Raw genomic sequence first — 26,171 nt, 5'->3', positions numbered from 1 at the left:
GGCGTACTCCGCGTCCGCGTTCGCGTCAATCAGGAGCACGGGGCGGGGCGGGAGGACCCGGCGCCCCCGTACGTCCTGCCCCGCCGGAAGTGAAGGTGCGGGTCTGGCCGCGGGCTCGGAGCGGGTGAGGCGCGCGGGAAGACCGGCGCCGACAGTCGGTGGGGGCGGGTGGCGGACGCCGCAGCCGGGGCCATTGGAGGGGAGCCCCTGAGGCCTGAAGGGCGTTTGTCAGGCGGTACAGAAGGGAACCCCTTGGAGAGGGGAGAAGGGGGCGGGTACGCCCTGCCTAGGGGAGCTTGTTCGGCGACCCGGAGTTCCCAAGTCGGGGGGTTGGGGAGGGCGGGGTCCTGGGCCGAGCGTCTTTCGGGAGGTGGCGTGGACTCTGTTCAAGCTGTCATTTAAGAATTGGCGGAGCAAGTCGGGTGGGTCTCGGTTCAAGATACAGTCGATTTGAAAGGTGCAGGGCCCAGGAGAGGGTGGGGCGCAGGAAGCTTGGGAGCGTTTGAATGTTTTGCGGACGCAGGAGGCCACAAGGAACTGGACGAGAGGCTGAAGGGGGACCTAATTTCATCCGATCCCTGTTCTTGCAGCCCCTGCCCGGATGGCAGCAGTAGTTCTAGGGGGAGACACCATGGGCCCCGAGCGTATCTTCCCCAATCAGACTGAAGAACTGGGGCCGCACCAGGGCCCTACAGAAGGCACTGGGGATTGGAGCAGCGAGGAGCCTGAGGAAGAGCAGGAGGACACAGGGGCAGGCCCAGCTGGCTACTCCTATCAGCCCCTGAACCAGGATCCTGAGCAAGAGGAGGTGGAGCTGGCAGCGGTGGGGGATGGTGAAGATGTAGTTGCTGATATTCAGGATCGGATCCAGGTATGGTGCAGGCGCTCTTCTGGCCAGGTGAAGCTGGGATCTCGGAAAGGCTGGCCCTGAACTGTCCTCTCTGGCTCTGCAGGCCCTGGGGCTTCATTTGCCAGACCCACCAGTAGAGAGCGAGGATGAAGAGGAGGAGGGAGCTACCGGACTGAGCAACCACAGCTCTATTCCCATGGACCCGGGTAAAGAGAGCATTCTCTCATTCTGGAATAACCATGGAGGAAAGGGGATGGGTCAGAGCCAGTAAAGGGAAGTCACTGAGGAATACCCTGTTCCTAAAACAATACTTTGTAATCTAAGATTTTACAGACTTCAGAATCCAGGTGGAATGCTAGCTAGTGTGCTAGACGTGGGTGATAGGCAGGCTTGCCTGGAAATAACAAAACGGATTTGGCCACCCTTCTGGCCCAAGGTTGTGGGTTAATTCAAGGAATGGGGAGTGGAGCTGTTCCCCTAGCTGCTATCCCCTAACTGTTCTCTGTGCTTTCAGAACATGTGGAGCTGGTGAAAAGGACGATGGCTGGAGTAAGCCTGCCTGCACCAGGGGTTCCTGCCTGGGCTCGGGAGATCTCAGATGCCCAGTGGGAAGATGTGGTACAGAAGGCCCTCCAAGCTCGGCAGGGAGCCCCAGCCTGGAAGTGACTACCCTAAGAGCTGCCTTATCTCCCTGCATTCCAGGCCAGAACCAGCACAGGACTGAACACATCCCCGGTTGTAATGTCCATCTCCATCTTCCTCCTCTCCATTTCCACATCAAGGCAAATCAGACTTCTTCTCAGAGACCCACTTTATTCAGTTCTGTACATATGGGGACATCGGCCCAAGCCCAACCCATCTTAGCATGTATCACTCTGTGGAGAATAAAGCACCCTATGTACACAGCCAAAAGCTGTACTGCCTGTGCCCCTGGAACCTGGGTCTAGCCCTCCTCAGCCCCTTGCCTCTCCAAGGTGTCCAAAAGGGACAAGTGGGGGCCTGCCCATCGTCAGCACAATGAAATAAATAGGTATTTGGGGAGCCATGCTTGGGGCACTGCTCCCGGTTTCCTCCTAGCTTTGGGAGCCAACAGCACAGGAAAGCAGTCAGCCCCAGGGTGGTCCCTTCCATGTCTGTGATCCCAGGGCTGCTGCTCACCAAAGGGAGGGCACAAGGTAGGGTGTTTGTTCACCCCCTTCTCTTGGTCCATCTGGGCCCTATATTCATCACCTAGTGTCCATAGCCTATGCTTTTCTCCTTTGACCTCATGTTGTCTTGGTCAGGCAGGGGATAAAAGAAAATAATTCAACCCCATCAGCCTGCACACTGCTGGGGCTGGGGGCCTATTTGTGCCTGTTGGGGATTGGCTCCCCTCCAGCTACTCACTCCAGGGGCCAGTGGGGCTTGACATAACTTTGGTGAGAGTAATCTCCTGCTGCTCCCTATATGCTTCTGGAGGGGAGGGAGAGAAGGAAAGACACCTGGAGTTCAAAGAGGATGAAGGGAGGGGGAAGAGGAGCATGTGTATTCCTGTGTGTATTTCTCAGAGCAGCCTCAGGTAGCTTTGGGGTTAGGAGCAGGAGGGGGACAGGCATCCCCAAGTTGTCTGAGCACTGAGGACCTCAGTGCTCAGCATGTCTGTACGAGCCACAGGGAGGCATGAACACATTTTGGGGAGAAGAGGGACCACTCTGTGAGGGTCCCTGCTTCAAGTGCCGCATCGCTCCCTAGAGTAGCTAGAGAGGCACTGCCTTGCCCCAAGTCAGCCAGTGGGGAGCAGAGGGTGGAGGGCGAGGGCAGCGTCCCAGGGCTGAGTGGGCTGTGGCCCTGCAGTAGGACAGTGAGGGGGTCAGAGAGCCTCCTGGCTGGCAGTTAGGAATTCTTCCGCCCGCTTGTGTGCCTCCAGTGCCTTGATGGTGTACACGTCCTGGGGCAGCTCTGACTTCCGCCGAAGCAGCACCTTCTCCTTCTTGATGTCCTTTAGCATCTGTGTGTGGGTACGGAGAAAGGGGAGGAATGGTGACCAACTCCCAGTAAATTCTATGGTTTCCTCTCCTTATTCCCTGGCTCTGCTTCTCCCGTCTCCTCTTCCCTCCAGATTTTATTTCTGCTCCCCACTCCCTCTGTGCCTTCCCACCTGCACAGCCTCTGTCTCCACTGTCCTCTTCAGAAGCTGGATGTCCTCTGCTGTGGGGGTCTCTGTCTCCATGGAGTACACGGGAGGCAGTGGTGGAGGAGCTCGGAACATGGGATACTGGCAAGGAAAGGAGGGGCACCGGCAAGACATGAGAGCCACTCAGAAGTCTGGGGACCTGTTTGCTCCATGTTCCTCCTCAAACAAACCCATTCTCTGCCAAATCAGGCCCCTCAGATCAGGGCAGTGGCCGAAAGTCCTCACCTGGGGGTTAAGTCGGGCCAGCTCCTCAATCTTTTGCCACATCTCTTCCCTTTCCTTCATGCGGAACCGGCCCCTGAGGGGGCACAGACAAGATGGGGGTGCTTGAGAGGGAAGCCAAGGGGACCAGGGGGTGAAGGTGGAAGCCCCCAGGTGGAGAGACACTCACTTCTGTTTCTCTGCCTTGTACTGTTGTGTGCAGTCATCAAACAGCTTCTGATTCATCTCCATAAACAGCTTCAGGGCATTGTAGATCAGTCCATGGATTGTCCTGCCACGGGGAAGAAGGATCAGGGGTGTAGGAGCCTTACCTATTCCAAGGGCAGTGCCCAGACCCAGGTTGCTCTCTCCTAAGAGGGGGCTCTGCTAAGAGTGTTCACAGAGCTCTGCAGTGGAAGCTTCTCTCGCTAGCCAAGTCATGGGACAAGGTCAGCATTCCAGGGTCCTCACAGCCGTCACTCAGCCTGCCCACCCTTCGCCTCCCCCTGTGCTCCAAGACCTACCTCCTTCCCACTACTACTCTCTGGCCTACACTGATGGCCTCCCCGCAGAGTGATGGACGGCGTCTGCACCACAGTGCCCTTGGCTTTCAGCAGGAAAGCCTCTAATGCGGAGATTCAGCACGTGCTAAAAAGATCACATCAACTAGACTATCTGACCATAAGAAGAAGAGGATACGAGCCATGCTCTGCTGTATGGTACCACAGGCATCTCTCACATAGCTATCTTCTCCTTGGGCAGTTCCTCAAGGGCCTATCTGTGTGCACTGGGCACCAGCCCCCTTGCTCAGTAACCAGATGAGGCCACTGGCTCTTCAGTGCTTCACGCCCTCACAGGTTCCAGAACCAGAGCCCCACCACCTGGCCCGGCCCAGCCCCAGCCCCCCTACTTGTTCCAGTGGCTCTTGGAGTTCCTGTAGAGTGCAGGGAACATGATGGGGAGGACTCGGGCAGCATTGTCACTTATCAGGCTCATGATGTACTCATTGTTCCAGTAATAGAGAGCACGCTCTGCCACCTGGTGGGGACAGGTGGGACTCAGCAGGGATATGGTTACTTCAGCGAAAACCCTCAGTTTCTAGGAGGCAGGGGATGAGGTAAGTGCTGATCTGAGTCTCACCTGGAAATGGGGGCTGGAGACACATTTGGCAAGCTGGCGGAAGAGGGGTTCCATCACTTTGCTGAACTCTGAGGGTTCAATGACATCCAGAATCTCCTCTAGTTCATTCAGGAACATGACTTCCTTGGGGCTATGGGTCTTGGGCCAGAACTTCAGAAGTCCTACAATCACCTGTGAGAAGAGGAGACCATAGGGAGAAAATGCTTACTCAAACACCTGCCTTCTACCAGAAATCTTCCTGACCTCTCTCCCCACCTTGGTGGGCACAGTGTGTGTGGCCTCCCCTAACAGCTCATGTTTCTCTGACCCGGATCTGTGGCCTAGGTATATATATAGGTTTTACTTCTCCTTCAGAAAGGAAACTGTGTCACCCGTTGGGCCACATCCCTCCTGAGCACCTGCTTATGGCATTTCTCAATAGGCAGAATGGCAAGTCTAACCAACAAGAAGAGGTGTTGTGGGGCTGGGAAGGGGAGTTACCGGCTCAGTGAGACTGCTCTCCTTCTCCAGGAACTGTACCACACAGTAAGCCAGCTGCAAAAGGTCGAGGCGGAAAGGAGGTGAGGTATAGGGCCCGGGTCTCAGAGACATCAGGGACACAAGCAGGAGCCCAGAATGGAAGAAGAGATGTGAAGAAGAATTATCCCAGCCACTCCTGCCACCCCCATCCCAGCCAGAATACCTTCCCTCCCTCTCTTTTTTCTGCTGCCAGAGTCAGGGATCATCAGGAGGATGGCAGCTCACCTGAGGGTGGTAGACACTCAGGGACTTGACCTTGTGAAGGGGAAGCAGGACACGGATGAGGAACATCTTGTGCTCTTCTTTAAGGGGCAAGGCAAAGCCGTTGATGATGCTGGGAGTTACAGGAGGTTTGTTAGGACCAAAGGGCCACGTCCAAGGCCAGTACTCCAATCCCTCCACCCTTCTGCAGGCACGTGTGCCCCCAGCCCACCTCTCACCTGCCAAGGATCTCCAGGAGCTCAGCGATCCCGTTGTGATGCTCTGTCTCATAGATGAACCTGATGGAAGAAAGACAGGATCTCCTGACAATCCCTGAGGTCCCTCTAGCCCCCTGCAGAGTCCCCTTACCTCCCTGCCCCCACCCCAACTTAGCAGGGCCTGCTCTGCTCCTGAGCCTGGCGCCTGGCCTCACCTGTAGAAGATGTGGTTGATCTGCCTACGGATATAAGCCCGGAGCCCCAAAAACTTGCCATAGATACGATGCAGGATGGTCTTGAGGAAGTCCCGCTCTCGAGGATCCTCACTGTCGAACAGGTCCAAGAGCTGGGAGCAGGTGAGGAGAAAAGTGGTGAGGTAGGAGCCAGGGAAGGGACATAAGGTGACACAGTCTTAGCCAGGGAACACCCAGAGGCTCTCTGGATGGGGCTGTGTGGGGACAAGTCTTCGGAGAGCAGAGTGCTTCTCTTACACTGCTCTTCCTAGGGTGATGTCTGGGTATGCACGTTTACGTGTCCCACTGATGAGGAAGAGGCTAACTGTTGAGCTTGTTGAGAGCAGAGAGGTTTATTTATCCCTCCCACCACCACCACCAGTCCCTTTGTATCAGACATAGTTGAAACCCCATACATTCAGCAGATGGAGAGAGAGTGGGGCCTACAAGGAGGAACCACGGGGCTAGAAGGAGGGAAGGACAGGGTGTCAGGGACTCACAGCAAGGACGAACTTCTGGTCGATATACTTCTTGGCTATGTTTGGCTGGAAATCGGGAGACTCAAGGAAACGTAAGAAAAACTCATACACGAGCTGTCAGGAGCAATGAGCATCCACTTAGGGGGTATTCCCAAGGACTGGGTGATCCCCACATTGCGGCAGATCTCAGGGCTTCCCATTCCCCACAGCCAGGGCCAGCCCGCCCCTCTCTCTGATACCTGGAGATGCGGCCAGGCAGCTTCCAGGGTGGGCTCGTCCTCTTCTGGGTCAAACTCGGCCCCAGTGGGGTTTGATGAAGGTGGCAGCGTCCGGAAGAGATTCACTGAAAACTGAGGGTAGGACCCATGTGAGAGCCCCTGTCCAGTCTCCTCCACAGCTGCCCATCCCTGCCCACTTTCCCCTCTGCCCAGTGCCCACCATGGTGACCGCCTCAGGGTAAATGGCCTCAGTGACAACATCGCGGCTGTGGGTAATGTACTCCACCATTTCATTGAGTCCTGCCCGCTTCACCTCCTTGAATTTGAGGTCACTGAGTGGATCTGATACGAAGTCAAAGAGGACACAGCACTGGCGTAGCTTCTGGATAAAGAGCTCTTCCCGCTCCTGGGTTGGTGAATCTAGGAGTGGGGAGGCCAGTCAGGTTCTCCTCCCCAGCCCTTCACCACCATGCACTACTTGCCGTACAGAGCTTTCCCTGACCCATCCTGCTCCCCTTGCACTGCTGGCCCCAGCAGAACTCCCTTCTCACATTCTCTAGAACTTCCATCACTCCAAAATATCCCAAACTTCCAGTCTGCCAATGCCTGGAGACCCCTAGGCCTGGTGCACCAACCCCCTGGACCTTTTCCAAGTACCTTTCAGGGCAGGAAGCTTCTGCAACTCCCGGTTCTTGCTGAGATTGAACCGGGAGGAGCTTTGCCGTCGCTCCTTCTTGACAATCTGGGGTCCCCCAGAGTACTTGATTTTGCTGAGTTGCGTTGGGGGTGGCGTGCTATTGCTGGGACGCTTGTTGGATGATGGTGGCTGGGGCTGCGGCTGCGGCTGGGGCTGGGGCTGCGGCTGGGGCTGGGCCTAGTCAAACAAGTGGTTCTTTGAAGTCCGCCCCCCAAGGTATGCCTCCCACCCTGGACCGCCGCTCACCCCCTCGTCCATCTATGCCAATACAGGCTTTGGCAGCCAAGCAGCTGTCTCCTACCTTGGAGCAGCTCCAGTCAACGTCAGAGATAACTAAGATTTATCATCCCTGGAAGCTATGTCAAGAAGCTATGTCTTCCAAAATGGTGCCCACTGCCTGTGCATCAAGATCTCAAAACGGGGACTCCTGGGTGGCTCAGGGCATGATCCTGGGGTCTGGGATCAAGTCCTACATCGGGTTCCTTGTGGGGAGCCTGCTTCTTGGTCTGCCTGTGTGTGTCTCTGCCTCTCTCTCTCTGTGTGTCTCTCATGAATAAATAAAATCTTTAAAAAAAAAAGTAATCAGCACACTTGAGATTAATGTACTTTACTGCTTCATTAAATGCATCACATTCTTCAGGTAAAAGAATCCCCTCCTCCCCCAAAAAAAGTTAAAGAAATTCATTCTTGTATCTCAGTAGTTTTAACTGTGAAAAATATAGCTCAAGAAAAATCCGACAGAGGTGCCTGGGCGGCTCAGTTCGGTTGAGTGTCTGATCCTTGGTTTTGCCTCAGGTCATTCATTTTCTCAGGGTCCTGGGATCATGCCCCACATCAGCTTCACGCTCAGTGGGGAGTCTGCTTGGGGGGAGATTCTCTCCCTCTGCCTCTGCCCTTCCCTGTCCCCTGAAAGGTGTGCGTGTGCTCTCTCAAATAAATAAATAAATAAATAAATCTTTTTTTTTAAATCCTAATATAAAAAAAGGCTTCATGGATGGATGGATGGAAAATCATGGAGTTTATTTTTTTTTTATTTTTTATTTATTTTTTTAATTTTTTTTAAATCATGGAGTTTAAATTATGTTTATAGAAACTATGATTAGGAGCACCTGAGTGGCTCAGGTCACAGTCCCAGGATCCTGGGATCAAGCCCTGCATTGGACTCCCTGCTCAGGGGGAGTCTGCTTCTCCCTCTCCCTGCTGCTACCCACTGCTTACGCTTGCTCTCTCTCAAATAAATAAAAACAAAACAATGTACTAAATGTAATCATACATGGTTCAGCTGTGGAAAACATTTACACAGCCATAGTAATTTGCCCAAAATTGGTTATAAGTATTTTGGGAGCACAGGAGACGTCTGTATTGGATATGTAAGACACTGAGGCCTTAATTCTCCATAGTAGAAAAGTCAGTAGATACTATCTAACACTCAAAAATTAAAGAAAAAATAAAAAGCAGTAAAAGAATCTTATTTGGAAGTACAGAAGTCAATTTCCAAGGAAAGGGGAGGTGAAAGTGGTCACCATGGAGCAGCAGGAGAGTAGGAGGCTACGCAGGGGCTGCTCTTTTCATTATAAAGCCAAGAGTAGTATCTGACTTTCTGGATGATGTACATGTTGTCGTGTTGATAAAAATTTAAAATAAAACAAAATGAAGTCTAAAACTATGTAATGACAGAAAATTGCTTCCTATGCTAAGTTAAATAAGGATAATGCAAAACTGTACATGCAAAATGAGCTCACCCACATTATAACACATGCACAGAACCCAAAACCCAGTTAAGAAGGAAAAAACAAGAGCAAGTCCACCGTGTTCATGACTATCTCCTATTGTAGCAGAATGATACGACTTTTTTGTTTTTAAAATTTTCTACAAGGGGGATCCCTGGGAGGCTCAGTGGTTTAGCGCCTGCCTTTGGCCCGGCGCATGATCTTGGGGCTCCGGGATCAGGTCCCACATCGGGCTCCCTGCATGGAGCCTCCTTCTCCCTCTGCCTGTCTCTCTCTCTCTCTCTCATTAATAAATAAATAAAATATTTAAAAAAAATAAAAAAATAAAAAATAAAATTTTCTACAAGCTGACACTTTTTACATAATTGGAGAAAAACAGCTAATTTTTTAGAGCAATCTCTTTACTTCCTCCCAGATGCAGGTGTTGGAACCCCATCAAACCCATTTTCAGAAGGCTATGCACAGGTGTTTGCCGGTCTGTCCACCCACGGGTACTGTCAGGTAACTACTGCTGGGAGAGGGCAGAGGCTGAGCCACAGGACAACTCTAGTCCCCAGAGGACTGAGGCCATGGCCAGGTGGGTTCCCCTACCACAGGAGAAGTCTGTCCTCATACCTGCCATCCCCACCACTCCTCCAGCCTCCTCCCTAAACTCTGACTTCTTACCACAAGAATGAGAGAACGTGAAATCTTCTGGGATAGGGGAAAGGGAGGAGGACAGAAATGTTATGCTTTGTAGGCTTGAATTTTTTTATAGAAACAATTATGTCAAGCCTGTGACCTATCTGGGACTCAGAAGAGAGAAGAGAAGCACTGGATCCAGCCTGGGACAGGCGTGTGGGTGGGTCCAATGTGGCTCATTACCTTTTTGGCCATCTGGGCCTCTCCTCCACCTGAAATGACCACTCCAGACACTCATTTGACTAGAGAAGTGCGAGGAAATGGGGCAAAGGGCAGCCGCCACACACCTCTCCTGCTACAACCAGCACTCAGCCAGGGTGAATATGGTTAGACTGTGCAAGGCACCATGGAGTCTGGGATCTCTCTTCCTGCATATGGCAGATGGATCCCACCATGATGAGACAGGGGAGAGAGGCAGAAGGGTGGGAGACCAGAGATTGGTGTGCATCAGACCCACTCCTACCTCAAGCCTTCATTTCCCTGTTGTAGGAACAACCAAACCCTCATCTGTGGAGCTTAGTGTCAAGAGCACAGACCCATGCTAGACCTGGGTTTGACTCCTGCTCTGTCATTTATTAGCCAAGTAACCTCCAGAAAGTCCTAATAGTCTACCTGCCTCAGTTTCCTCATCTGTAAAGTGGAGATGCAATAGTACCTACCTCATAAGGTTGTAATAAGGATTTAACTGAACATTATATGGCTCACAGAAAAGCTTTACAAGTGTCTTCTAAGATTATCATGATTAATTTTTTCTCATCACTGAATTTTAGGAATGCAACCTGGAAATTCCTGAAGCTAGTACACCTCAAATGTTCCTATGGGTCCATTATCTTTCTTGGTCTAAATGAGGGAACCAGTTAAGCATCTGACTCTTGATTTCAGCTCAGGTCATGATCACAGAGTTGTGGGATCAAGCCCTACATTGGGTCCTGGTGCTGGGCTTGGAGCCTGCTTAAGATTCTCTCTCTCTCTCTCTCTCTCTCTCTCTCTCGCCCCTCTCTAAAAAAAAAAAAATAATAATAATAATAAATACAATGGGGGCACCCAAGAAAGCATTTCATCTTTCAAGATCCATTTAATAAGTTCCCACCCTCTTCCAGAAAACCGCCTCAATTCCAGCCTTCAGTGTCCAGTCCCTGCCCCCAACCTCCTGACATTACTTGTCTGTTTCACTGGTTCTGTGATCAGCCCTGGTGATGCCTCTTGCTTAGTGTGTTCACATGTCCAACTAGATAAGTCCCTTGAAAGCCAGGGCCCTGGTTTGCACCCCTCTGGGTCCCCTCAGCACTGGCACCTAACGGGCATTCAATGAAGGTCTGAGTGGTTGGTTGACAGGGGGCCAAGCCCAAGCATCTCCTGTCCCAAGTCGGGAACCATCATAACAGAGCACTGTATGGTGTCAGCCAGGGGCAGAGTAGGAGAGAGGAACATTAATGATACCAGGCCAAGGGGCTCAGTGGCAGCTGAGGAACAAAACTCTGAGGAAGAGCATGTCTCTCTCCATCCTCCCAGATAAGATGACACCCTGCACCTCCACAAACCTCGTTCTAGGGGGAGATCCAGAGAAGGGAGGCATTCACCTCAGAAAGGGAGAAGCAAGGCCTCAATTTTCTCTGCTAACAGAGAAATGGACAAATCTGTGCTTTCCCTACCATTCTCTGAGTAAGGTTAAGAGAACAGAGGGTCCCGCGGCTAAAAATTAAAGTTTAAAAACCAATAGGTTAGAGAACCCTGGGTAGCGCAGCGGTTTAGCGCCTGCCTTTGGCCCAGGGCGTGATCCTGGAGACCCGGGATCGAATCCCACATCGGGCTCCTGGTGCATGGAGCCTGCTTCTCCCTCTGCCTCTCTCTCTCTCTCTGTCTCTCTCTCTCTCTGTGTCTCTCTGTCTCTCTCTCTCTCTCTGTGACTATCATAAATAAATAAAAATTAAAAAAAAAAAAACCAAAAGGTTGAAGCCTAAGGTCTCTTTCCCACTAGGATTGCATCATTGAAAGCAGGGGTGACCCAAGAGTAGCTGAGCTTAGCCTGCCCCACCCACCCCACTGAGCCACCCTGGTTTTATAAGGACCATTGGCTCCCAGGCCCAGACACAAGAAGCATCTGAGAGACAGCTGGTCCAGCCAGCAAAGTGCCTGGCTGCCAAGCCTCAATGAGGCATTCCCCAGTCTATTCACTCCTCATTAGGAAACATGCTTGTCAGAAGGGAGGCATGGGGCTATGCCAGCAACTCACTTCATGTTCAACTTTCTCCTAAAAGCTTCAAGTTTTTTTTTTTTAACATTTTTTTTAAGATTTTATTTTTTAGTAATCTCTAAATCCAACATGGAGCTTGAACTTACAACCCCAGATCAAGAATTGCATGCTTCACTGACTGAGCCAGGGAGGCACCCTATAAAAGCTTCAGTTTTGTTTTTTTTTTTAAGATTTTATTTATTTATTTATTTATTTATTTATTTATTTATTTATTTATTTATTTATTTATTTTTATGCGAGAAGGGGAGGAGCAGAGGGAGAGAGACAAGTAGACTTTGCTGAGCGCAGAGCTCAATGCAGGGCTCAATTCCACCACCCCAAGATCACGACCCAAGCCAAAATCAAGAGTCAGTCGGTTAACTGACTGAGCCACCCAGGTGCTCCAAAGCTTCAGCTTATAACTTCCCTACTGACCTGGGGTGGAGGTGGGAGGCAGCTGAGTCCCCTGGGGAACCTTCTGCAACCCTCCCAGCATGGGGGGACGCTGACCAAAGGCAACCCAGCCAACCTGCTCTCCCCCTCTACTATGTTCTCCTGGTCCCACTTATGAGACTCTGTAGTGGCCATCTTCTCTGCCTGAAGTGCCGACTCCTCCCACCTCCAAGAAGCCTTCCTAGTTTCAGGCCTCTAGCAATCAAGTAGGACTTCAAATTTATGCACCACACTCACATTCAGGAGACTGCCACTAAACTTGCCTCGGAACAAATCCTAGTCCAACCAGATCCTAACATAGCCACCATTAATAATCACACCTAAATATTTAAACCTAGAGTATGAGATAGAAATTAAGTACTATACAAAGTATTTTGGGGTGCCTGGCTGGCTCAGTCAGTAGAGCATGCAACTCTTTTTTTTTTTAAGATTTTATTTATTTATTCATGAGAGACAGAGACAGAAAGAGAGAGAGAGAGAAAGAGAGAGAGAGAGAGAGAGAGGCAAAGACATAGGCAGAGGGAGAAGCAGGCTCCATGCAGGGAGCCCGATGTGGGACTCGATCCCGGATCTCCAGAATCACACTGTGGGCTGAAGGCAGCACTAAACTGCTGAGCCACCCAGGCTGCCCGAGCATGCAACTCTTGATCTCGGGGTTGTGAGTTTGAGCCCCACATTGGGTGCAGAGATTACTTAAAAATAAAAAATAAAATCTTTAAAAAAAAAGAGAAAGTATTTTAAGGGGACACCTGGCTGGCTCAGTTGGTAGAGCATCTGACTCTTGATCTTGGGGTCCTGAGTTCAAGCCCCATGGTGGGCATCGGAATGTACTTAAAAAAAAAAAAACAGTACTGTAAGAAAAAGATGAAAGAGATCCCAGGTGACTCTTTATCTCAGAGTTGTGAGTTCGAGCCCCACATTGAGTGTAGAGATTAAATAAAAACTTTAAGAGAAAAAAAAAGTGGGCAGCCCGGGTGGCTCAGTGGTTTAGTGCTGTCTTCAGCCCGGGGCGTGATCCTGGAGACCTGGGATCAGTCCCACAGTGGGCTCCCTGCATGGAGCCTGCTTCTCCCTCTGCCTGTGTCTCTCATAAATAAATGAATAAAATCTTTAAAAAAAAAAAATCATAGCTTTTGTTCAATGAATTAATAGTCAAACAAAGATCATTTTAGGGGATCCCTGGGTGGTTCAGCAGTTTAGGGTCGGCCTTTGGCCCAGGGCATGATCCTGGGATCCCGGGATCGAGTCCCACATCGGGCTCCCTGCATGGAGCCTGCTTCCCCCTCTGCCTACGTCTCTGCCTCTGTGTGTGTGTGTCTCTAATGAATTAATAAATAAAATCTTAAAAAAAAAAGATCATTTTAGTTTAAAACCCCCAAGATCACAGAAGTATTTTCTCCTCTCCTGACATCTCAGAGCTCTATCTAGTTGTGTTTCATTATTTTCTTCCTTCATTTATTGACTAAAACATCATACTAAGCCTTAGTGATTAAAATGTGGCTCCTGCCCTCAAAGAGCTCACAGTTCAATGGGCAAGACTAACAGGCAGGCAGCTCTTGGTACCAGGGAAATAAAGAAACAGAGAATGCTGCTGAGGAACAGAAACTCTGGCTGAACAATTAGTGAAGACACTTCTGAAGGGGTGACTTCTTTTTTTTTTTTTTTTAAGATTTTATTTATTTATTCATGAGAGACACAGAGAGAGAGAGAGGCAGAGACACAGGCAGAGGAAGAAGCAGGCTCCTCATGGTGAGCCCAATGCAGGACTTGATCCCAGGACCCCGGGATCATGACCTGAGCTGAAGGCAGACACTCAACCACTGAGCCACCCAGGCGCCCCCTGAAGGGGTTACTTTTGATTTGGCTCTCAAAGGACAAACATGAGCTAAGCAGGCAAAGAAACATAGCAGAAAAGTAAACAGGCCACACCAATGGAATTGCACCCATAAGGGCCCAGAGTCAGAAAAGGGCTTGTATCAGAAGATGGGAAGTCCAGTGGGGTGAGAAACCAGGATGGATAGTGGAAGAATGGGGTAGGGCCAGCTCACAGGGGTCCAGAGTGGGAGTCTGAATTTTAACCTATAAGTCATGAGATGTCAACAGAGCTTTTTAAGTAGAGGATCAATAAGACAAAAACAAGTCTTTAGGGTAATAATTCTGGCTACTGGGAGGACAGGCTGAAGTGGGTGAGACTGGGATCATTTCTTCTTCCCTCCATCCCCTGCGCCCAGAACTCAGGACAGGGCACAGTACAGAGTCCAGGACAGTGAGCTGCTTCCTCCAGAGACAGACCAGGAAGGACCGTTGCCTACAGTAGTGGGTCAACAGTGAGTCTGACCTAATCTCTCAAGGCTCCTTTCCGCTCTAAGACTCTTCAAAATTCACAGACCCAGTGTATCATATCATTAAGAACACAGGAGAATTGGCTCCTGAGCCACACCACACTGGATTGCATTCCAACTCAAGTGTTTACTGGCTGAGTACAAGCTATGTAACGTCACTAAGCCTCAATTTCATCTGTGAAATGGGGATGATGACGATAATGGAATGACCTCAGGGGAGTGTTGTCTAGATTAAATGAGATTAAAAGACTAAATGCAAGCAAAGGTCTTAGGACAGAGTCTGGTAAACTGAATGGTGTCCATCCTCAAAATCAAGTCAACCTGACACCTGTGAATGTGACCTTAGTTGGAAAGAGTCTTTACAGACACAATCAAATTAGGGTGGGCCTTAAACCCCATATGGCTAGTGTTCTCCTAAGAAGAGGGAAATGCAGGAGCTCCTGGGTGGCTCAGTCAATAATCTGACTCTTGGTTTTGGCTCAGGTCATGATCTCAGGGTCCTGGGAACCAGCCCCAAGTCAGGCTACCCACTCAACTGGGAGTCTGCTTGTCTCCTTCTGCCCTTCCCCCTGCTCTTACTCTCTCTCTTTCTCAAATGAATAAATAAAGCTTGAAAAAAAAAAAAAGAACAGGGAAATGTGAACATAGAGACATAGAGACACACAGGGGAGAACCTCGTGTAAAGACAGAGGAGGAGATTGGAGTGAGGTATCCATAAGCCAAGGAACACCAAGGATTGGTGAAGACCACCAGAAGCTGGGGAGAGAGGCATGGGAGAGAGTCTTCCCTAGAACCTCAGAGGGACATGGCCTGCTGACATATCGATTTCAGATTTCTGGCCTCTAGAATTGTGCGGGAATAAATCTCAGTTATTTTAAGCCACCTAGTCTGTGGTTGTTTGTTATGGCTGCTCTAGGAAACTAACACACAGGTAGTTGCTCAATAAAATAAATGGTGGCTGCTATAATTACTAGGATCAATTGAAAAGGCTCTGGCAAATGCATGATGGAGGGCAAATCTGGTTAGAAGAGCCTCTAAATTCTGGACTAGAAAAAGCAAGGAAAGGATTGTGCCAAACAGCTCTCGATGACCTGAGCCCAGCCCCCAACTTTCCCATCATTCCTCTGCCTGGGGCCACCAGGTGCACGTCTGGAAAATCATGCAGAATTCCTGTCGCTGCCTCACATAGGTGAGCCCTGAGCAACACTTCACAGAACAGAGCCTAAAGTGAACTCAACACTCTCCTTTGTCAAAGGCCTTATATCAATACACTGCCTTTAACCAATGTGTCTAGAAAGGCAGTGGAGAAATCCCAGCAGTTGGTCTCAGCATATTTCTTACCTTGTTTGGGCTTTCATTTTCCTACCTATGAAAGCAGAAGGTTAGACTCTAAGGTTACTTCCACCACTCTTTTGAAGTTGACTGGTTTGCTTTATGGTCATTAATGCATTCAAATACTGATACCTCTAGAGTGCCAGGCCCTTCAGCATTGAAGGGGAGGCTCACAGAACCCACATGCTAACACAAGAGTCAAAACTGGGGCACCTGGACGCCTGGGTGGCTCAGCAGTTTAGCGCCTGCCTTCAGCCCAGAGCATGATCCTGCAGTCCCAGGATCGAGTCCTGTGTTGGGCTCCCTATGTGGAGCCTGTTTCTCCCTCTGCCTGTGTCTCTGCCTTTCTCTGGGTCTCTCATGAAAATAAATAAATAAAATCTTTAAAAAAAAAAGTAAAAACTGATAAACAACGAATTCATATCAAATTATTTGATTACAGCTGGGATTAAACACTGCTGTGGGGTGCGACTAGGTGCCAGAAGGGCAAATAGCAGGAGCCCCAACTACGTCCTGGCAGGGAGGAAAGGGGAGGTGGCCAAGGAAGGCTGCTTTTAGGACAAGAGATCAATCTATCTAGTAACTGAACAAGTAGGAGTTAGTTAGGCAAACGATGAGAACAGCCCCCTGACTATTCATTTCTTTCCCTTTAAATCCTGTTTCTAAGTCTCTCTTGCTGCTTTGAATGTCAGTTGCCAGCTCCCAGCCACCTTCCCTGTGGGTCTCACAGATGTCACCATTCCTACAGGGGAGACTGAGCCCAGAGGGAGTGTTTCCCAGGAGCGCTGATGATTTATTAAGAACCAAGTGTGTGAGGGGCACCTGGCTGGCTCAGTCAGCAGAGCATTTGACTCCTGATCTTGGGGGTCATGAGTTTGAGCCCCAGGTTGGGTGTAGAGATTGCTTTAAAGAAAGAAAGACACACAAAAAAAGAAAGAAAGAAAGAAAGAAAGAAAGAAAGAAAGAAAGAAAGAAAGAAAGACAGAAAAAAAAAAAAAAAAACCCTCCCCCTGCCTCTAAAAAAGAACCAAGTGCATGAGCATGAGCATACAGGTAGGTGCAGGGAAAACGCAATGAACCAGCTCCAGCATACCCAGCTCCTTCCCTTGGAATCCACAGTCTGGTGGGGAGAAACACATGTTGGACAGATAGTTACACCACCAAGTGTAGGTCTATCCTATAGACATGTTTGCATTACTGTGTCAGTGCAGAGGAAGGAGGAATTCATCTTCTGTGATCCTCAACTTCCATATCTGTAAAATGGGGAAAAACCTATCCTGTTTCTTCTGATTACTTAAGTGAGTCCTAAAACAATGGTCAAAAGTGTGAAAAGGTGCTTCTATCTCTTTAGAGGGGTGATAGGGACCAGAAGTGGACCTAGAAAAATCTAAATCCAGGGTTAACCCCAAACACTTGTTAATCAATCTCTTCTTCCAAAAACCCACAAGCTCTGCCCATAATTAGAGAGCTATTTCCTGTTGTCCTCCCTCTGAATTGTTCAAGACCATCAGTTTCTTTTTTTTTTAATATATATTTTTAAATTTTTATTTATTTATGATAGTCACACACACACACACAGAGAGAGAGAGAGGCAGAGACACAGGCAGAGGGAGAAGCAGGCTCCATGCACCGGGAGCCCGACGTGGGATTCGATCCCGGGTCTCCAGGATCGTGCCCTGGGCCAAAGGCAGGCGCCAAACCGCTGCGCCACCCAAGGATCCCCAAGACCATCAGTTTCTAAGTAACCAAGAAGCTTGCTCAACATGTTCATAGGCTGGGCTACCGTCTTGAGCATCCCACTGAGTACACTCCCAAACTCCTGGACATACTGTGGACTTAAACCTCTCCACCCTCCAGTGCTCTCTCTGCTTGCCATTTATTGCTTTATAGCCCTAAACTGCCAAGCTGTGCTGACCTCTGCTCATGATTGTCCTTTTGGAGCTCCCCATAATCAGAACCAAGGGCAGTGGGCCCAGCCTTCCTGCCACATTCAGGGACACCAGTCATCCCCCACCCTCTGCCCTACTCCGGGCCGGGCTGAAGCCACTCACACCCACCCTGGGTGCCCATGTACTCTTCCCCTTCTCCCCAGCACCTGGTACCCCTAGCTTTTTGCCCTAGGGACAAAGGAATTCTCATCACTCAAAGTTGGTAGATGGAGAAATGACTTTCACAGGAATTGCTGGGAGGTCTGGAAGACCTGCAGAATCTCTGTTTGCTCTACACCAGCCAAAGGGGGGGAGGCTGCCTGAGGGCAGCTACCTGGCTGGGCTGTCCAAGCCCCTCTCAGGCTGGGGAAGTCCCCTTCCCTTCTGCCGGGCTAACTTCTGGCCCCCTGGGATCCCTCACCCCACTAGCCAGCAAGTACTTCGAGGTGGTGCCTGCACAGTAATTAGGGCTGTGCCCATTTTCATTACCTCATCAGTGCTCTCGCCTCCACCATCCTTGCCCGAGCTGCTGGGCTTGGCCGTGCCTTTGGCGAGTTTGGAGGGCTCCTGAAGAGGAAAGATGGAGGTAGTTAGCAGATGCCAGGGGAAGGGAGAGTCTTCCTCTAGACCCCTTAGGTCTGTGTTTCAATTATCTCTGTCCAATTGAATCAATCAATCAATCAATCATAATCACTGAGCATCTACCTTATACCTAGCCTGGGGGAGGAGAGCTTGGAGTACACAAGGGAGAGTCAGTCCCTCCAAACAGTCTGGAACCTGGTCAGGAAGACATCTTGAAGACACAACAATCAAGAAAGATAATGCTCTGTCACCTGACATGGCTGGTGTATGAGCTAGGGTCTGGGGGGTCTCTGTCAAGAATTAGGGAGAGGAGCTTTAAGGGGAGGCACCATGGAACATGCTACTCAGACTGTCTTCTGGCTAGAGCAGGCAAGGGAGTACCTAAGGCTCTCATACTGGAGGAGAGGGAGTCACCACTCTCCCCCAAGGTCATCTGCAAAGGCCTGGAAGCCTTTTGGGGAAATTACAAATAACACCCAGACTAGAGGGTGCTACTGGAATGATCAGGTTTAAGAACCATCCTGAGAAAGCCCTGGTGGACAAGCACAGAGACAGGGATAAGGGTAAGACCCTGAATGGCTACAAAGATGAGCGCTAGTCTGAAGTCTCCCTCGGGAACTGGGCTGCTGTCTCAGAGCTCCGGCCTGCCCAGCGTCTCTTCCTATGCCTTGGGCCAAAAAAAGCAACTGCACGGGGACAGGACAGGGAAAATGTGAAAAAGACTTGGGGATTTAGGTCTGATTGCAAGCTCAACACAAATCATCCACGTGCCAGGGTTGCCACAGCACCCATGACCTTCCATCCAGGTTAACGGACGGAGTATGGAGTGCTTGGCACTAGGGGACGCGGAAGCGCCCCTGTCCTTGGCACTTCGTGCGGCGACTTGGGAGGATCTGGCTCAGTCGTGAGCATCAATCAGACTTTGGGAGGGACAAAGGCAAATCCTAGGTTTTCTTCTGGAGAAATACAACCCATACTGGGAGTGGATTCAAAAGCCTGTCCTGAGAGCAACAGCTGCAAGGCTGAGATGGCTAACAATGGAAGGGAGGAGTCCTGGTGGTGGGCGAGCAAGAGAGGGTTTTACCGAATAAATGAAGAGCTCCATGTGGACTAAAGATGCAGCTTGCCCTATGTGGATCCAGAGGCCAAGGAGCCATGGCCTAGAGTGGCAGGAAAACAGGCTGAGGCTCCAAACAAGGAAGAATTTTCTCCTGGAGCAGTAGCACAGCAACTGGCTGCCTTGGGGGCTGCAAGCTCCCCAGTCCCAAGAGCCTTCAAGCAAAGGAGCATTCCTGACCCCTTTAAAGCACAAGCAGAAAGGGATTCAAGCCGTAAAAGAAGACTTGGTCGGAGGACCTTGGAAGTCACTTCTGGCTCCGACATTCTGCCATTCGATGGCCCCAGAGCCCCTTCAGTGACAAATGTTAAGTCATAGTGGCTATGGGCGCACAAGGATTTCTGGGGGAAGAGAGCTCTGGGTGGGCTGGAGGAGAGGACAGGGAGAAAGAGAGCCCTTCTCAGGTGTGAAGCAGCTCCATGTGTCACAAGATGCTCCTTCTTTGGGCTAAGCACCATTCCCACTGTCCACTCACCAGGCTGAGCACACCAAACCCCTCGCTGAGGGGCCAAGGAGTATGGCTCGGAGCCTGCGGTGACCACACATTCCCCAGACATGGGCCCCTTGGATAAAGCTGATCCATCTTTATATGTGTTCCATCTCTGCTGGACTGCAAGCTCCTTCTCCCTTGACTACCCCTCCACCAGCCCTACAGCACTCAAACCTATCTCTCAGGGAGTGTGCCTGAGAGATCCCAGCTGCCTGGGTGTGTGGGCGTGGGGGAAACCGCACCCACCACCCTCGCTCCCTAGCTCTGCAGAACAGGTGAAGTGCACACACCACCGCACACCCCAGAGCAGCCCAGGAGTCAAGTGCCACCCAGCACTGTGGTTTGGAGCCCACACTGTTTTGGGCCCAACTATTACTAGCTCCATAATCGTAAGCAGGTTAACTAGCCTCTCTGAGCCTCAGTCCTCATCTTTTAAGTGACAACAATCACATTACCTACTTCTGTTTAGCACATGGTCCTGCACACGGAAAATCCCACTGTTAGTCAGTGTTATTACTATTATTAAAAACAAGAAGAAAGTAGAAAGGAGCAGGGGTACACTGCTTGGAAACCTAAAAGAGGTAAGTCCCAGAGCAGGACGTTCAGGAAGAGGAGGGAGCAAATCCCTGCAAGGGACTGACTCAGCACCCATCTACTGAGTGCCTACTGTGTGCAAGGAAGATGCCAAACCAAAATGGAGCTTAGTTGTAATCTCAAGGGGGAAGAAAAAATATGTCCACAAGTCAGTCCAGTCCAAGGGAGTACAAAAGGACCATAAGTGACCTTTTAGGTGGCCTGCAAATCCAGGGGAGGAGGGAGATCTCACTCCTGAGGGTTCAGGAAAGGCTTCAGGGAGAAGGTTGTGAAGGATGGCCAAGACCAGGTTGAACAGAGATGAAAACGGGGAGAGATGACGGATGCAAAATAAAGATCCTCCACCCACCCTCCTCTCTGCTCCCACCCCATCCAGGGAAACCTCAGTCACACTGTCACCCCTCTTCCCCCTCAGGACTTGTTAACCGTTGAAGGAGGCCAAATGCAACCAGAAATCCAAAGCCGAAAGTTAAACCTTAAAGGGAATCAAAGATGCCTGGCTCCATGCACCCCAATGCTTCTAATATTCTTTCTCAAATACTATGGTCATATACCTATGGTCCTAGCAAGTCTAAGAATTTTTCTTCTCAATCATCTAGTAGAAGGAGGCTTTTTGGAAGATGAGATGGCACCTGTTTCATCAAGAAAGCTAGGTGGGGACCTCACTGGCTCCCCCGAATTCCATACCCTTCCACACTCCTTGAAGGAGCCCCTTAGCCTCTGGTATAGCTGACTTGTGTGGGCATCATTCACAGCTAAGCTGTCCAAATCACCACAGCAGACCCAGTCCCCAAGGACACAGGGCCTGACTGGAGCACACCAACCTGCCCAGCCCAGGATCCAGGAGCTTCAGTGCCCAGTACACCGTCACCAACCCTACACTCAGAACCTCTGACCCTGTGAAGTTTTGGGGATAACCCAGTATCAGAGCTGCCTGACAAATCCCTGAATGCTCCAAGATAAAGAATTGAACTGATAAGGTCAGGGATGGCAGCCCAGCAACCCAGCCCATCAGAGGGCAAATGAAAGCAAGACACTTCTGGGGTCAGAAAGTGGTTGAGCAGAGCAGAGTGCCAGGCCAGAACCAGCCCTTACGAGGGGCCAACCCCAGGAGAGGAGAAGCTGGGGGAGGCTGGAACTGGTATCCTAGCATCCTCTGTGTGAGTCTGTACCTCAAAGGAACCACACCTCTGAGTCAGACCTCAGCAACAGCAGGAAATAGAAGGTAGAGAAAGGCAGGGATGAAGAACACGGGAAGGCAGTACAGAGGTAGAAGAGGAAGGGAAAGAAGGTAACATCAAGAAACAGCCCGTATCAGGACACCATGACAAAGTCAAGGGTGTCTGGGGATGGCTGGCCTTTGGGGTAAGAAAGAAATCTAATCTGATAGTAAGGGCAGATTCCCGATTTGAAGATGGTGTAGCCCAAGGAAGGCAGGAATCCAGTACTAGTGCAAAATTGGAAAAATGCAAAGGTTATCCTAAGATTAGGAATAAAGGGAGGAGCTTGCTCAGACTAGGAAAGGTAACTGATTTAGTATGAACCTGCAAGTCGGTTGATGCCTGTTCGGGAGGCCTTTAAGTCAAGAGACCTGATATTTCAGCTGGGCCTCCAAGCAGGCTGTGTGACCTTGGCCAAGTCCCTTCCCCTGTCGGGGCCTCAGTCTCCTCATCTGTATCACTAAGGATTGCACGGAATGCGCTCAGAGGTCCCTTTCAGCATTGGCGTTCTGAGGTTCCATCAACAGAAGGAAGGGCTGTGTCCTGGCTTACAAGTTTGTGTGTGGAGGAAGAACTAGAGGGAGGGGCCTAGGCCAGATTTAGTGGAGGAGAGAGCAGTTCTAGGTCAAGGAGCTTGGCGGGGAGGGAGAAGGGGCTGTAGGGGACAGTGGAGGAGGCCGGCCCGGGCCCAGGCCCAGGCGTAAGAAGAGAAGAGTAGGGGCTGCGCGCAATGGGGGGCGGGGGAAGGTGGGCTGGAGGGAGGTGCAGTCTCAGATGAAGGGCTGTCCCAAACGGGTAAACGGTTGGGGGGGGGAGGATAAGGGGTAAGAAAAAGCAGGGGAGTGACCTGTGAGTGGGGCAGATGTGGAGGGAGGTGGTTACCCAGGGCCGGGGGCAGGTGAAGGGAGGAAAGGAGGGAGGTGTACGTGGGGACTCCATCCCGGGCAAGGTGAGGGAGCTTCCCAGCTGCCGCACTGACCGGGGGTGCGGCCAGCAGCAGGGGCGGAGGGCTGGCCCCGGGAGTCCTGCGGGGGCCGGACGAGAGGGTCAGACTGGGGCTGTCCCGGGCCTGGCTCGGCCTCTCCCAGAGCTCCGCGCAGGCCCCGAGGCGGAGGCGCGAGGAAAGGGGCCACGCTCACCTTCTCCTTCTTCAGTTTATAGGGCATCTCGGCCCGTCCGGACCCAGCCCGGCTCCTGCGGCCCCGCTCCGGCTCCGGCTTTGCTCGGCCGCACTCGGCCCGCTCGGCGTCTCTTCGCCACCGCCTGCGCGCTGCGCCCGGGTCGAGTGGTGTCTGCGCCTCCAATTGGCCCGAACTCTTACAAACCTGCCTGACAACCAGGCGCCGCCTCCTCGGATTGGCTATTGGGGCCAAGCTGCTTCCTTTTTTTCTCATTGGAAAGGAAGAGTACAAACCGCCAGGGTTCGTCTCCCAGAATTGGCTGAAGTGGGAGGTCCCGCCCTAAAGTGGGTCGAGCTTAATGAGGGAGGCGGGGATAAGGGGAAGCTCAAGCTTAGCACTCAGTGCCGCACTCCCGGCGTCTGGTGTGCGTCGGCCTCGGCCATTCTTTGCAGCCCCTTCCTTTCTAAAGTGGCTCTCACTCTTTTTACCGACTCTGCTCCTTCGCCCAGTACGAATGGAAAGAGAGTAGCCCTAAAATGAAGGGTACCTTTCTTCATCAGGGTAACTTAGCACTAATTGCATATGCAAAGTTGGTGGAGAGAGCTCCCAAGAGTCCTCCAGGGCATCCGTTTCCTAAATGGGGCTTGCAGAGAATCAAAGGGGAAGGCTGGCTAGCTGGGACCTTGGTGAGATGAGACGAAAATCCTGAATTTGTTACAATTTTGGCAAGAGGGTCCCCATTCCTATTGCATGTGTCCTGGGATTGTGGAACCAGCAAATTGGAACACTTGGGAATACAGTGGGAAAAACTACCTCCTTTTTGGAATATTTTAGGATATACCATCCCTTACCTCCATCCTGCCCAAGCCAGTATCCTAATGGATAAGATCATTTCCTGCCCTCAGGGAGTTCATTGTCTGGTGAAGTTCACAGGCTTGTATAAACAGATGCTTAAGATACAATGCAATAAATTTCACAACCCTAGAGGTGGCTGGAGGAATGTGTTTCAGAAAGTGGACTCCATTAGACAATGGACTATATGAAGAAACTGGAGAAAGCTCAAGAAAAAGCCTGTGGCTCTTGACTAGGAGAGCAATGTTAAAAGACAAAGTCCATGGCAGGGAAAAGAAAAGACAAAATTGGGAAATGTGTAGAATCAACAGGATTTGGTGACTCACTGGATTGTGGGGAAGACGGTAAGGGAAAGGGAGGAGTTGAAGATAACTTCTGAAGCCATCAGAGATATAGGTAGAAAACTAGTGTCCTAATGGCAAAGGAAGTAAAAGAGGATTGCTCAATAGTACCAGATTCCAGGGAATGATTAAGATAAAGATCAAACAACACCACTTCGATTCTAAAGTTGTAGGTGATCTCTAAAGGAAAGTTTTAGAGAAGTAGAAGGAAGATTATAATGGTTGAAGAGTGAGCAAGAGATATGGAAGTAAAGGCAACAGACACTGCTCCTATCTTATAGAAATAGTATTTGGCTCCCAACGATTAACGACAATTCAAAGTAGTATGAAGGTGACTGCATGCCAACCATTATTTGCTGGGGGAAAAGCCTGGGAAGAAAGGATATTTATTTGTGGATGGATATTTGTGTCTACATTAGTGCTGAACTACAGGAGCACTGTAGTCCTAAGACCTAGAACTTGCCTATGTAAAACAGACATATCCTTTTTGGACTCACCCCACCATCCTCCCAGTTCTCGGTCCCTCTGGGAAGCAAGGGACAGAGCCACATGATATAGTTCAGAACTACCAAATGGGAGCTTTCGTCCATGTGAATTCAGGTCCCTAGTACATTCTTACATGTTCTTTTAAAGATCTGAAACTGGGATCCCTGGGTGGCGCAGTGGTTTGGCGCCTGCCTTTGGCCCAGGGCGCGATCCTGGAGACCCGGGATCGAATCCCACGTCGGGCTCCCAGTGCATGGAGCCTGCTTCTCCCTCTGCCTGTGACTCTGCCTCTCTCTCTCTCACTGTGTGCCTATCATAAATAAATACAAATAAAAAAAATAAAGATCTGAAACTATGGGGATCCCTGGGTGGCTCAGTGGTTTAGTGCCTGCCTTCTGCCCAGAGGGTGATCCTGGGGTCCCGGGATCGAGTCCCACATCGGGCTCCCTGCATGAGGCCTGTTTCTCCCTCTGTCCGTGTCTCTGCCTCTCTCTGTCTCTCATGAATAAATAAAATCTTAAAAAAAGAGAGAGATCTGGAACTAGACCAGGAACCTGGCTAACTCAGTCAGTGGAGCATGTGAGCATAGAGATTACTTAAAAAATAAATAAATAAGGTAGAGGTCTGCCTGAGTGGCTCAGTTGGCCCAACTCTTGATTTTGGCTCAGTTGTGATCTCAGCGTTGTGAGACTGGGCCTCGAGTCAGGACCCATGCTCAGCATGGAGTCTGCTTAAGATTTTCTCCCTCTCCCTCTGTCCTCACCTCAAGCAGGCCTGTGTGCTCTCAAAAAAAAAAAAAAAAAAAAAACAACAACAACAACACACACACACACAACACAAAACCAAACAAAATCTTAAAAAAAAAGTGGAAAAAAAAAGTGGAATTGGGCAAGTTCACATTTAAGATTAGAAGTACCTCCAGGAACTACAATCAGACATTTAAAAAATATTTTCTGGGAGGCTCAGTCAGTTGAGCATCCAATTCTTTTTTTTTTTTTTTTTAAGATTTTATTTATTTATTCATGAGAGACACAGAGAGGTGAAGATATAGAGGGAGAAGCAGGCTCCTTTTAGAGAGCCCGTTGCAGGACTTGATCCCTGGACTGGGATCATGCCCTAAGTAGAAGGCAGAGGCTCAACTGCTGAGCCACCGAGGCATCCCATCCCAGGCATCCAACTCTTGATCTCAGCTGGGGTCTTGAATTCAGGGTTATGAGTTCCAGCCCCAGTGTGGAGCCTACTTAAATGTTTTTTTTAAATTAAAAATAAATAGGGATCCCTGGGTGGCGCAGCGGTTTGGCGCCTGCCTTTGGCCCAGGGCGCGATCCTGGAGACCCGGGATCGAGTCCCACGTCGGGCTCCCGGTGCATGGAGCCTGCTTCTCCCTCTGCCTGTGTCTGTGTCTCTGCCTCTCTCTCTCTCTCTCTCTCTCTCTGTGACTATCATAAATAAATTTAAAAAAATATTAAAAAAAAATTAAAAATAAATAAATGCATAAAGAGACACCTGGGTGGCTCAGCAGTTAAAGCATCTGCCGTCAGCCCAAGGCATGATCCTGCGGTTCTGGGATGGAGTCCCACATCCGGCTCCCTGCATGGAGCCTGCTTCTCCCTCTGTCTGTGTCTCTGCCTCTGTGTGTGTGTGTGTGTGTGTGTGTGTCTTTATGAATAAATAAATAAAATCTTTAAAAAAATAAAAATTAAAAAATTAAAAAACCCAAAAAAAATAATAAATGTATAA

At 50.2% G+C, this 26,171-nt stretch overlaps 2 protein-coding genes across 4 annotated transcripts; one reads left to right on the top strand and one right to left on the bottom strand.

Annotated features, from left to right (window-relative positions):
- The first annotated feature begins 18 nt into the window (after positions 1-18).
- MEA1 (male-enhanced antigen 1) lies at positions 19-1,762 on the top strand. 3 transcript variants are annotated; one of them, XM_055330471.1, is made up of 4 exons: positions 19-124; positions 591-871; positions 954-1,056; positions 1,365-1,762. In XM_055330471.1, exons 2-4 carry the CDS (start codon positions 602-604, stop codon positions 1,514-1,516), a joined length of 525 nt encoding a protein of 174 aa, XP_055186446.1. In that variant the 5' UTR covers positions 19-124; positions 591-601; the 3' UTR covers positions 1,517-1,762. The 3 variants fall into 3 exon arrangements, with proteins under 3 accessions (XP_055186446.1, XP_055186448.1, XP_055186447.1); XM_055330473.1 differs by having other exon boundaries at positions 25-95; XM_055330472.1 differs by having other exon boundaries at positions 110-235.
- Positions 1,644-22,920, bottom strand: PPP2R5D (protein phosphatase 2 regulatory subunit B'delta). The gene is made up of 16 exons (XM_055330467.1): positions 22,771-22,920; positions 18,118-18,195; positions 6,890-7,106; positions 6,453-6,652; positions 6,254-6,364; positions 6,036-6,128; positions 5,518-5,648; positions 5,324-5,383; positions 5,109-5,217; positions 4,845-4,898; positions 4,365-4,535; positions 4,135-4,262; positions 3,415-3,516; positions 3,249-3,321; positions 2,988-3,104; positions 1,644-2,837 (listed from the first exon to the last, which is right to left on the bottom strand). The coding sequence occupies exons 1-16, from the start codon at positions 22,795-22,797 to the stop codon at positions 2,700-2,702; spliced, it is 1,809 nt and encodes a 602-aa protein (XP_055186442.1). The 5' UTR covers positions 22,798-22,920; the 3' UTR covers positions 1,644-2,699.
- Between the last annotated feature and the right edge of the window lie 3,251 nt (positions 22,921-26,171).

The sequence above is a fragment of the Nyctereutes procyonoides genome, unplaced genomic scaffold (genome assembly GCF_905146905.1).
Source record: "Nyctereutes procyonoides isolate TBG_1078 unplaced genomic scaffold, NYPRO_anot_genome, whole genome shotgun sequence".
Taxonomy (NCBI): domain Eukaryota; kingdom Metazoa; phylum Chordata; class Mammalia; order Carnivora; family Canidae; genus Nyctereutes; species Nyctereutes procyonoides.
The sequence above is the reverse complement of the archived record's forward strand: the minus strand, read 5'-3'. Positions and strand labels throughout refer to the sequence as shown.